Source organism: Equus quagga, chromosome 14 (genome assembly GCF_021613505.1).
Source record: "Equus quagga isolate Etosha38 chromosome 14, UCLA_HA_Equagga_1.0, whole genome shotgun sequence".
NCBI classification, from domain to species: domain Eukaryota; kingdom Metazoa; phylum Chordata; class Mammalia; order Perissodactyla; family Equidae; genus Equus; species Equus quagga.
The window spans coordinates 30,231,613-30,243,949 of NC_060280.1; the positions used below are offsets into that span (position 1 = coordinate 30,231,613).

General features: G+C 40.5%; 1 protein-coding gene across 3 annotated transcripts in view; it reads left to right on the plus strand.

The window, feature by feature from the left end:
- Positions 1-12,337, plus strand: part of UVRAG (UV radiation resistance associated) — a 305,917-nt gene that overhangs the window by 55,894 nt on the left and 237,686 nt on the right. For all 3 annotated transcript variants that reach the window (XM_046685391.1, XM_046685392.1, XM_046685393.1), the window contains one exon: positions 637-711. In XM_046685391.1, the coding sequence (XP_046541347.1) occupies positions 637-711 (75 nt within the window). The remainder of the gene's footprint in view (positions 1-636; positions 712-12,337) is intronic.

Genomic DNA, 12,337 nt, shown 5'->3' on the forward strand with positions numbered 1-12,337 from the left:
TTCACAATTGGACACTTTATACTATTTTGAGTTATTTTTTAATCTTAGTTCTTCAGTTTTTAAAGTTTTAATCCTCCCACCTTTTAGATGAAGTTCTCTTTGGGGTGGCACTGACGGAGGCTCAAATCAGTTGCCTTTGAAGGAGGGTAGTAGGCAGACAATAATTGATAAGCGCTTAAAGACTTTAGGGATTGGATATTATTTTTTTAACTGTCTTTTTAAAAATAGAAAATAATCTTTTATGTTTTTTCTAGGGCTTCTTATATTTTAAAGCACTCTTACTGACTAACTGGATTGCAATTTCTTTGAGATGAGAGAATGTATAGTATGCCTCTGAATCCCCTGAACTTCAGGAATAGCCTTTCCATAATGACTTGAGAAGTGTTTGTGGAAAATATGTATGAATGTCGGTGCCTTGATCTCCTGTGGTGATTTTGGAGTCCGTCCACTAAAGCAGGACACTCTAAATTGCTTACGTGGTCTTATGATGAACGGTTTGTTTTCTGCTGCCTTGTTAGATGCAGCCAGCCTGTTTCTCAGCATTGAGGCAGGTCCTGTTATAACAGTCATTCTCCGATCATGTTAACACTCTATTGCGATGAGACGAACTAATAACATCTTTTCCTCCTTTCTCAGATTCATGCCCGCAACCAAAATGAAATAATTTTTGGGTTGAATGATGGCTACTACGGTGCTCCATTTGAACATAAGGTAAGAGGATTTTCCTAATGTCGTGAGTTTTGTTTAGTGCAGGTGTGCCTTGACGTATGGGGGGAAAGCTCTGTGTAAATACAGGCATGTTTTAGGTATTATTCTAAGCCTGTTGTTTAGTGTGGCTTAAGGTGAATGCTTTTTAAAGTGAAAACTTATTATGTAACCACCCCAATTCATCTTTTCTAAATCCAGATTATATTAATTTTCCTGAAAGAAAATCTGAACTAGCTCTTTGTTCTTATTCTACGTAACTCTTTGGGGGTTAAGAAAGAATGGTGAATTTTTATTAAATGCAATACAATTTTATTGAATGTTTCAGATATCTTTTACAACTTTCAATAAATTTAAGAAACCTTGAGTCAAGTTATATTACAGTCAGTGCTGTCTCTATATCTAAAGATGATTAGAGAAAGACGAGGGAAGAGAATTCATATTTCCCAGTACCATGCCGGGTGATTCATGTTGTTTAGACCGCTTAACTCTAGCCACAAACCGCCTCACAAATGAGGTGTTTTCTACATTACTTCCTCTTAGTGATCACGTTGCTTCATAATTCTTGGTTGTCTGAAATGCTACTGCGAGAATGCTTCATTGATTCAACAACTATTTATTGGGCACTTGCTGTATGTCAGCCACTGTGCTCTAAGGGCTGAGGGTACAGTGGGGAGCAAATGGATATTTTCCTGCTGTCAGGGAGTGTATGGAAGAGACAGACACTGATGAAGTAACCTAACCTAAATGTATAAACACAAAGGCTGGTAAGTCCTATAAAAGCGTGAAATAAGGACCTTACCTACTCTGTTGGCTCAGGAAAGGCCTTCGGGCATTTGACTTTCAAGGTTACAATCCTGAGGATGAGTGGAAGTGAATAATGTGGAGGGAGTGGGAGCTGAATAGAGAGAGCATTCCAGGCAGAGAAGGGTAACATGTTGGAAGGCCATGAAATGGAAGGGGAAGTGGTAAGTTTGAGGGGCTGAAGGAAGGTCAGGGTAATAAGGGAGAGTGATACTGGATGAGGCTGGAAGGGTTGGCAGGGGCCACATAATACAGAGTCTTTTAAAGGATTTTATGCTAAGAGCAGTGGAGTGTGTTGAAGGATATTTAAGCTCGGCAGAGGTATAATTAGGTTTGTGTTTTAATAATTTCACTCTGGCTACCAGTAAAGACTGATTATAGAAGAGGCAAGAATGTATGTGGGAAAACAGTAAGAAAGATCTTAAAGTATATCAGATGAGAGATGCTGATACTCCAGGACAGGGTCATGGTAGACTAGAGAGAAGACAGATTTAGGAACGTTTTAGGAGGTAAAGTTATTAGGACTTGGTGATGGTTTGCATTTAGGGTATAGGAAGAAAGAAGGTGCTGAGGATGACTTTTTGGCTTCTGGCTTGGGTGAAGAACTGGATGGACGAAGCTGCCAGGCGCTGAGAGAACTAAGGGAGCTAGAGGCAGCCCGGGGATGGTGGAGGCAGGTCGCGAGTTGAGATTTGATCCTACGGAGTTGGAGACGCCTTTGAACATCCATGTGTAGATGTTAAGTAGGCATTGGATATACGAGTCTGGAGTTCGGAGGAGAGAAGTGAGTTAGATATATAAATGTGGGGCCCATGGAAATGGTCATTGAAATCCTGAGTTACAGGTAAGATAGACTAGGGACAAGCTGTACCGTGAGCAGAAAGGGGGCTTCGTAACCAATCTTGAGGACTCTAACTTTTTTTTAAAAGGCCAAAGAGAGGAGGAGGCATTGGAAAAGGTGACTGAGGAGGAGTGGTGAGAGATATATAAGGAAAGTAGAGTGAAGTCTTATGGAATCTCAGAGGCCAGAGGAAGAGAGGCTTTTAGTTTTTCTCTTTTTTGATTTTTAAGGGGGGGGGGGGTTAAATAAGATGAGAACTGAGAATTGCCCATTGGATTTGGCAAAATGGAAGGTATTCTAGGTGACTTCATCAAAATTCAGTTCAAGCTCTGATATGCTTGTTTTCTTTCTCTGCTTTAAAGCCCCATCTTTTGAGTTCCAGTAGATAGCAACACCCTGTGTATACCTTTGAGATGAGCTGTACCACATTATAACTCCTTCTTCCTTTCTAGCCTGTAAACTTCTTGAGGACAGATTTCCATATGTAATTTTGAATTTCCAGTATCTGTCACACTTTTTGAGGCATGGTGTTTGCTTAGTAAAAATGTTTGGTTGAATAAGAGAATTGTGCTGCTTCTGTTTGTAATACCCCATTCATGGGGTTAGCCGTGTGGACACTGTTGAAGGATTAGTTACTCCTGCAACTGGTCACCAGCTCACCGTCTAGCACAAGGTCTGGCACACAGTAATAATATTAAAAGCTAATGTCTATTGGATGTTACTATCTGTCAAACACTGTTTTAAGAGCTTTATATTTATTATTATTGTATTTAATCTCCCTAAGAACCCTAGAGCCAGATGCTATTAGTTGAGGTTTTAGGTAGGCCTATAACTAATACCCCTTTCTTCTCCTCCTGAGTTTGGAACAAGTTAGAATAAGACAGATGATAGATGAATGGAGATCAGAATGTAGGTTTTATTACTGATAAAACTAATTGACAAATGTGGCTTAAATTCTGCAGCTAAAAGAGCTCGTATATACTTTCTTCCAAATTGAACCTCCCCCCAAAAATAACAAAGCAAGCAAAACTGAGGTCTTCCGCTTACAGGGCAGAGCCTGGTCCTCCCAGCCAAAGGCAGGATGTCAGTGTGCTCCAGACAGGCTGTTCCTGAATGGAGGGGGCCTGGAAAGAACTCTGGCAGTCACACTCAGTCTCATCTGAAGCTCGGCAGTCAGACAGGTCATCTGCCTGTCCTGGGAGGAGTGAGTGAAGGACACAGAGAAGCCCGAAACATTCTTTTTGTGAGCTTCTCTCCTGAGAAATGGAGTGGAAAGTTTTTCTCCTGTGTGGAAACATGGGAGTGCAGAGCGTTTCCCCTGACAATAGTAATAATAGCTAATGTTTAGTAAGCACTTGTGCCAGGCACTATTCTGAGTAGTGTTACATAATTTACCTCATGTAAACCTCACAAAGCTGGCACAGAGAAGTTAAGTGATTTTCCTAAGATTACACAGCTACTGAGTAGCAGAGCTGGGATTCATGACCAAATGGTCAATAAATGTTTATTGAATATATGATTATAATAAGTGGTAAATTTTATTCTATAGTCCTTCAGTTAATGAGTTTTATAAATTTCTAAGTCCAGGTTATCTTGCCCCATACCAGTTTTCAGTTGACACTTGATGTGTAGGCTGAACCTTAAAAAGCATTTTTTTTTTTTCACTTTTAAGAAGGCCATAAGCAGCGTTTCCAGTCAAGATGGCAGTGCACACTTTGAGACCCTCTTCTGCACCTAACAAAAGCAAGGATTGATGAAATCAGAGGAATCTAAAGAGACATCTTGCTAAAACAAAGAAACAAAAAGCAAGATAATAAACCTGTCTGGAACAGAAATGGAGTAGAAACACAAAGAAGTAGGCGAGACCATAGGCCTCGGGCCTGCTTGGTTGAGAGATGGGCTCCTCTGGGTGAGATGAGCACTAAATGAGCCCAGCGGCTGAGACAGGACTCTCCCCGTTACACAAAGAGGCTGACAAAGGACGTCTTAGAGAAGCTGCAGATCTTTAGGGATAATATTAGAAGGGGAAATCTCAAAAGCTAGCAGAGAGAAAGGAAATATTCCCTTTGAATTAGACCGATAGCAGACTTCTCATCAGCAACAGTTGATACCAGAAGTATATCTTCAAAGTGTATATGTGTAGTTCTGTTTCTGGTAAACTTTCACCCGAGGGTGAGGGTAAAAGAGAGAGAATTTTAAATACACACAGATTGAGTGTTTACTGCCCGCAGACCCTTTATCAGTACTGAATGGTGCGGGCAGAGAAGCGATCCCAAAGGGAAGATGTGGCATCTAACAGCAAATTACAGCAAGGTGTATAAAAATGGTTAAAATGTTACTGAATTTAACTACTGACTGTAAACTAACAAGCAAACAAAAACTTAGACTAAGTTTATGTATTTTAAGATAAAGCAAACTGACCATTGTCATTCAAACTATAGTCTGTAGACCAGAGCTGGTGCCAGAACTGTCTGTGGGGAGCAACGTATGAAAAGTGAGAGTAAGTCTTTCAGAACTTTCAGTATCAGTTCATAGTGAATTGAAGGAATAGCAACTCGTCCTTGTCCACAGAGAGTCTGAGAAGCTCTGCTCTAGACCACAGTAAGGTGAGGGAGGCGGTTTAGAGAGTTCAGACTCACTGAGGTCCTGATTTGTTTGGAAAATGGCTAGAGATGGTCAACAACTTAAGAATTTCTTAGAAAAATGTGTGGTCAAGTGTGCATGTTAAAAATTTAAAGATACCTAGTAAAGACTAGAAACAGAGAATAAAGATTTTTAAGTAGCAGAGAAAAAAGGGAATATAAAGAGTAGAACACTTTGTTATCTTGATGGGAGACAGAAAAGGAGAACAAGTGGTAAACAGAAACATGGAGCACAGTGGCAGAAATAAGTCCAAATATATTTGCAATCACAATATTGCAAGTGGCTGTCATCTCTGCTTTGGAAATATTTCATAGAGGACTTAAAAAATGCTAAAGCGACAAGGCTTTGGAAACAGAATTACATTTTACGAATGCGTATTCCATACAGAAGAGAATTCACACTTGTGAAGCAATAAGGAAGTGTGTTTTAAAGCAACTTTTAAAGTAGTGACTGAAATTTTTGTTGGCCAGTTCGTCAGCGTTCTCGTTGTGTAACATTAGCTATAAGCAGAAACACTTCTGTTATTACTTCTGGTGATGATGCTGCTGTTCATCCTTCCTCTGTGCCTGTTACTTAAAAGTACCTTCAGCCACGATGAGTCCAAAAGCTGAAGTCGTTTGCTCAGAACTTTTGCCTCTTTGTTTATCTGCTTCTCAAAAAGGCTTTTCTCATTTCTGTTGAGTCTTAGGAACCTAGTAAATCTCTCAACTGTATACTGTAATGGACAAGTAATTCAGTCTCACTTCTAGGAGTGTGTTTGGTAACTATTTAATACATTGAAAATCTTCAGCTAAAATATACACTGTGAGTTTGAATCCTGTGTTCAGTAACCTCTGCTGGCATTATTAGGGAGTGGTATGTTCTTGTTAATTTTATGTAGTAAAATTTCATTAATGTGGCGTACAGATGTGGAACTCATAACTGTTTAACAGCAATGCAGACAGAGATAATTGAATAAATAATGATGAAACTCTTCTGCATTTAGTTCTAAAAGTGACTTATGATTTTATTTCTGTCAATAAATATCAAGTATCTACTATATGCTTGTTATTAAAATAAGTACTGTGGGATACAAAATATTAGACAGATTCACAAGTGTTTATTCTTTTTAGTTGAGATAAAACAGCATATATTCCGAAGAGCTCCAGTTTACAAATGGGTTTAGTTTGAAAAATTGTTTTTTTTTTTTTTTTTTTTTTGCTGAGGAAGATTTGCCCTGAACTAACATCTGTGCCAGTCTTCCTCTATTTTGTATGTGGATCGCTGCCACAGCATGGCTGCCACCCAGTGGTGTAGGTCCACACCTGGGAACCAGACCCGGGCCACTGAGGCAGAGTGCACCAAACTTAACCACTAGGCCACGGGGCTGGCCTGAAAAATTGTTTTTGATGTGAGTTGTTTGGGTCTTGCAGATAGTGCAGGTGAATTATAGCAGAACCTGAAACAATTGAAGAGCATCTTAGGAAGAGGTGTTCTTTCTAATGTCTGGAGACTGTGGAGAAGCAGAGAGGAGCACTGTTGTAGCTGGAAACTGGGGTGGATGGAGGTTGGCAACTGAGGCTCGGTGGCCTGGAGAGGTGTTTTCTAGGTGGGTTTAACTGCTAGGATGACACTCAGGGGAGCGTGGGTAATGAGAGGCCTTTGGGCCAGCTCTATCCAATAAGCTGGAAACCTTTCAGATCCCAGTTCAGGAGTTCTGCCTTGCATATAGACACGTAAGATTCTCTGTACCTGATTTCCTTTGGGCAGCCACTCTTCTTTCTGGGACGATGCTGATAGCTACCTGGGTGAATGTACACTCTAGTGGTTTTGGAGTCAGGTTGATGTGAGTTTAATTCCAGGCTCTAGTGCTGCTTACCTACGAGAGAGATCTTGGGCAAATTGACTCATCTCTGAGTTTGTTTCCTCATCTGTAAATGGAGATGACAATTTCTACCTCATCACAAATCATTCTGAGGATTGAAGGTAACAAAGTATATTCCAAGCCTGGCACGTGAGTAGAGTTCAGTAATAAATGGCACCTCCCACTCACTGGGCTCTCAACCTTGTGATAGGAGGGATTGCATCTCTAATGCTTACCGTTGTGTCAGTATCGTGTCCCTTGCACAGTGCCTGGCACGTAGGAGGTGCTCAGTCAAATTGTGTTAATGAATGCAGGTGCGTGCTTGCTGTATTTAGGACTGTCATAGCAATAATTGAGATTAAACGTCTTGAGGGGATGGTATTTCTCTTTCCCACCCTACTTTACCATGGCCCCAACTTTTGGAGTTTTATTTTTGTGTAACTCATACTGTCATAAGAACTCTTAACTATTGTGTTATTGACAAAGTGCAAAAAGCGTTAGCTTGGTAAGAATTCTTTTCTCAGACTAAAAAGTATAGTAGCAATGTCTTCACAGTCCAGTAGATGGCAATGCTTTCTCATTTTAATGGAAAAAAATTAGAGCAGGAATAGAATCTAAGTGTGAAAAGGACCAAATCCTTTTCGAATAAAACTCTCAGGAGATTGAAATAACAATTTGGTGATTAATTTCACAAACGCAGCCACATAACTTGATCATCTCAAGTTGATAGTCATGCCAAGATTGAAGATTTAGAGACAAAGGCAAGTTTCAGGGTCTGTCTTAAGAGCTTGTACAAATGAAATTCCGTATTTTATATTTTTCCAGGCGTAATACTACTGAAAAGCAGAAAACCTGGATTCTAATCCCGGTTTTGTTCTGGTACTGTGTTCCTTGAGCACACCACCTAACCTCTCTTAGTTTTAGGTTCTTCATCTCAAAAGTAAAGAAATCCTGATTAGCTGATTAATGCTGGAAGCCATATTAGAGTTATCTAGCTCAACCAACACTCTTATTTCATGGATGAAGAAAGAGGCTCAGGGAGCCTCATGATCTCTTGAACTTGACATGGCAAGCTAGTTTCATGCTCTAGGTGATAACTTAGACATAGTATAATAATATCACACATATGTAATATATAATATAATAAAATCACTACCTACTTCCTTTCATAGCTCATTTACTGTTACGGATATGCTTACAAATTATTTCACTCCATCCTTACAATAGGCTCTGAGGAGGACAGAGCAACCATTGTTAGTAGTTTCGGTAGCAGTAGCAGGCATCTAATGGGTGTATAATAAGTATTCTGGGGATAAACGAATGGCTGAGATATCAGGAAGAGTCAGTGGCAGAACACGTCTCTCTCCTTCTAGAGAAATGGACTTTCTTCATTATACCATGTCACCTGTGTAAAGGTGATGGCCAGATGATTTTCGTCATTTAATTTCTTTTTGAGGTTTCTTCCCTCATTTTACTTGATTAACTGTGATTGTGATTATATGCTGTTAGAGGTGTCTTCTTTAACTTACAGCAACTCAGGTGGGCAAGTATTAATATTTTCATTTTCAGGCTGAGGATGCTGAAATCTAGAAAAGTTAAGAGATTTCCATTTAGTTAACTTTATAGAACTGAAATATTAACAAGAAGGCTGTTTTCTCTTGTTAGTCAAATTAGTGGATACTAATGTGTTCTCAAAGCATGACCCCAACAGAACTCAAGCAGAACATTCAGTAGGGATTAAGTGCCCCAAGTAGCCTGTGCTTTAACAGCAAAGGGATATGGTGTAATTTCTGTCCAAGTCTCTCAGTACATCATCAAGCAAAAGTTGGAAAAATGACAAAAATAGCCCATTCCTCTATCTATTCTATTCAGTTTTCCTTGTGCAGCACCGCCCCGTCTCTCCCTGCCAAACTCCTTACAAAATACAGGGAACAAAGACTAGACAGATCCTCGGGGCTGTGTCTGAGAGCTGCCTGCTTTATAATAAAACGTCTGGGTGTCTGAGCCCGTTTAAAGTCCAGGGTAAAACTTTGTTGAGCTGGTGTGATATCCTAGTAACAGTGTTACACCAGGTGGCTAGAGCTTTTGAGAACGACCATTGCTGGTTGTCGTTTACTGAGTACCTACAATATGGCAGACACTATGGCAGCTATTGTATGTGTCTTTATTTAATCCGTGTAGTAACTCTGTGATTTGTTATCCTCATTTTATGGGGAAAGTACCCTAGAAGAAAACCTTATACTACTAACCCAAATTACATGCCTAGTAATACATAGGTAGCAGAACCACGATTCAAACCCAGGTCTGATTTACTCAGAGGCCTTTTCTTTTAAGCAGTATGCTACATGGCGTCGCTCCATTTCTTCCCCCTCTATATAGTATGCCAAAGTACCAAGTCTCTGTTTTTACATTTAACCAGAGATATCTACTATGTGCGTGGTGAGAATCAAATGAGAGAGTACATGGGGAAGTGCTTTGAATAGTATAAAGTGCATTATTGTACAGACTTTGGGTATTTATTATTGTAGAGTGGGCATGCAATGCCCATGAGGCCATCAACCCACCAAAGTCCACAAAAGTCCCATGCATTAGTCACTATGTTTGGCTTCCCTCTGAGTCTTTTTTTCCCCCCTTTTCTCTTGGATCAAATTAACTTCTGACAGATGTTTGGAAAATCGTCTTATCCTGTAATTCATATTTATAATCCTGCTGCTGCAGTGTGGTCCCCATTCTCTCTTTATGTCGAAGCCAGAGAATAATCTGGGAAAATGCCACGTTTCCTGTTATGAATTTGGAGGATCTTGTCTTCTTAGCACAATTTTTGAGCTTTTCAGAATTTTAATATTGAAAAATTCAAAGCCAAGTATGGTTTTTCATATAGATGTTTTAGATTCTTGAAAAGTAAACAGAAACAGAGCTCCAGACTTATCCTCACTAGGGGATTCAGAGAGTTTAAAGTTTTGAAAACTTGTTGTTCCTGTTCTCTCTTAGGTTTGTAATGAGGGCATTCATAACCTTTTTTCTCCCTCTGATAGTCGGTTTGGTTTAAATTGTTCTTCTACAAAGCTGGGAATCCTTCCTTCTTTTCTTTTTTTATCTTTCTGTTAATGCTAGTTAACGTGCTGTCACTGCTGCCTTCTCTGCTCCCCCTTCTCTCTTCTCTCACAGTTAAAGCAATGTGTGTATCCCTGTTTCCTTCACTTAGGGTTGAGCTTCTTTAGGCCTGAGGTGGTCTTGCTCACTTTTTTAGTCCCATGGTGTAGCGTAGACTTTGCTTAGTAAATATTTCTCTGTTCATGAATGGAGTCTACTAGGGTCACATGGTTCCTCTCCCTGTTCTGGAGCATACTTTTCACGTAAAGGGTGGCTGCTTTAGCAGGGTCCCTTTCAGTCCTCTTGTCATGGAGGAGCGTTGATGACATTCAGTCCACTTTATACTTGGAGTGTGTCACTGTGATTATTTTTTTCAGGGTCGTTTAAAACACTGAAGTGTAAACAGGAATCTCCTCATCTCTGTTGACTTGAATTAACAACAACAAAAAAGGATCGATTTTAGTTTCAGGATCTGTATACCTTTGCTTACTAACGCTGTTCCTATTTCTCATTGCTTCTCGGTGTTTTGAAGGAGAGGAGAACATCCTCTGTTGTCTCAGACGTCAGGCCAAATCTGGAGGCAGACGCATATTCAGCTCTGGTTCTGTGTCTCAAAAGAGGTCTCACCTTCCCCCCTTAGCAGCTCAGCATCTGGGCTTCGTCGAAGGAGCTCAGGGGCAGAGGGTATCCAAGGCTCGAAGGTGCTTGACAGAGATGGTTGCACAATTTTCCTCAGTTTAAACTGGGCTGACACTTAAAAGTGTCTTAATGTCCAAGTGAACATATGCACATAGGAACGCAGGCTGTCTGTTGATTCATCAGGTAGCTATTTTAGAAGGAGTTGTCCAAATAAATACTATATTTTTAAAAAGTACACTCATTGTGTCTGAAAATGTGCTCGAATAGTAGAATGAACCATTAGTTTTTTTCCTCGTCCATCAATTTTTTATTCCACCTAAGTAAGCAGCAGAAGGACTGTTGGCAAAGTTCACTTACAGTTTTAGGAACACCCTATAGACGGGTGTCGGTCCTGCTGCGGGAAGCTCCTGGTGGGGCCCTCCGGTTACTCTCCTCAGGCTCCCATTTGGGCCTTCTGTTGTCTTATTAATGCGCTGTGTCTGGGTGGTTTAGATCCCTCCCAAGTCTGCATCTCCAAATCTCTAGACTTGTGTCAAATCGCTTGAATGTTTCAGAGACACGTACACTCTTCAAGTCCCCAGCTGAGCTCAGCTCCCTTCACCCTCTGAAAAACCTCCTCCTGTCGTGTTCCTTCCTTATCGATGGCACTGCTCTCCATCCGCTTCCTCAGGTCAGAATGGGGAAGTCATCCTGAACCCCTCCCTCTTTTTCCGAATCACTTTTTTGAATCACTGCTTATGGTATCTGCTAAGTATTTACTTCTTTCTTGGTTCTTTACTTTGTAGTTGGATTTATCTTTGTAAAATGCCAGTCATGTCCCTCTTTTATTCACATTATTTCAAAGTAATTAATGGCTTATAAGGTCTTGCTGTGACCTGATTCAGATTTCTAAACACCACTCCCATAACACTTTCTAATGCTAAAGTTTGTCCATCTCAGTTTTAGCTTAGATCCCATTTCCATACAAAGGTTTTTTGTGACATACCCCCTAAGTCCAATTTGGATACCCCTCTTCTGAGCTTCCATAACACCTTGCATTTCCTTTTCCTTGTCACTGACCCTTATGCGGTTATATTCTGCTTGCCTGTTTACTCTTCTCTCGTTCTTCCTAGATTCTAAGCTGTGTAAGGGCAGAGCCAGTGTCTGTCTTTATCACTCATTTATCCTTGGTGCTTAGCACGGTGCCTGGCATATAGTAAGAACTCAATAAATAAAGCTCAATAGAGCTTCTGTAGCAGCAGGTCATTACAAATTCTCTTGGGATATATTACTTGGTTGTCATCAGTTGTATAGTTTGTTACTCAAACTTCTGGTTCTCTGTTTAAGTAGTTTCTGACCATTTCTGCATAGACACTTGTCAGCTGCAAATTATTATACTTTAAATAGAACTCTGCGTTTTTCTCTCCAGGCTTGCTTTCCCTTCCAGTTTTCCACATCTTTATTAACTACTTTTTCGTTTACCCAGGCCTCAAATCTTGTAGTTAGTTTTGACTGATTTCTTTTATCTGCTTGATCCCGTCAGCCACTAGACTCTTTGGAGTACTTCTCTGCAATAACTCGTATCCGTGGCTGCTTTTCCATCTCCACTGCCGTGATCCGAGCTCACACCGGCACCCGCACAAGGCTGGGTTGCTGCAATCGTCTCCTGGCTGCCTGGGCACTCTGGTCTCTTTGTGTCCGCCCTCTGCTGTTCACCGCTGCCTGATGAATCTTCCTAAAGCGTGCTTTCATTTCATTCCCTCACTTCCAGGTTGTCTGGAGTCACTTCT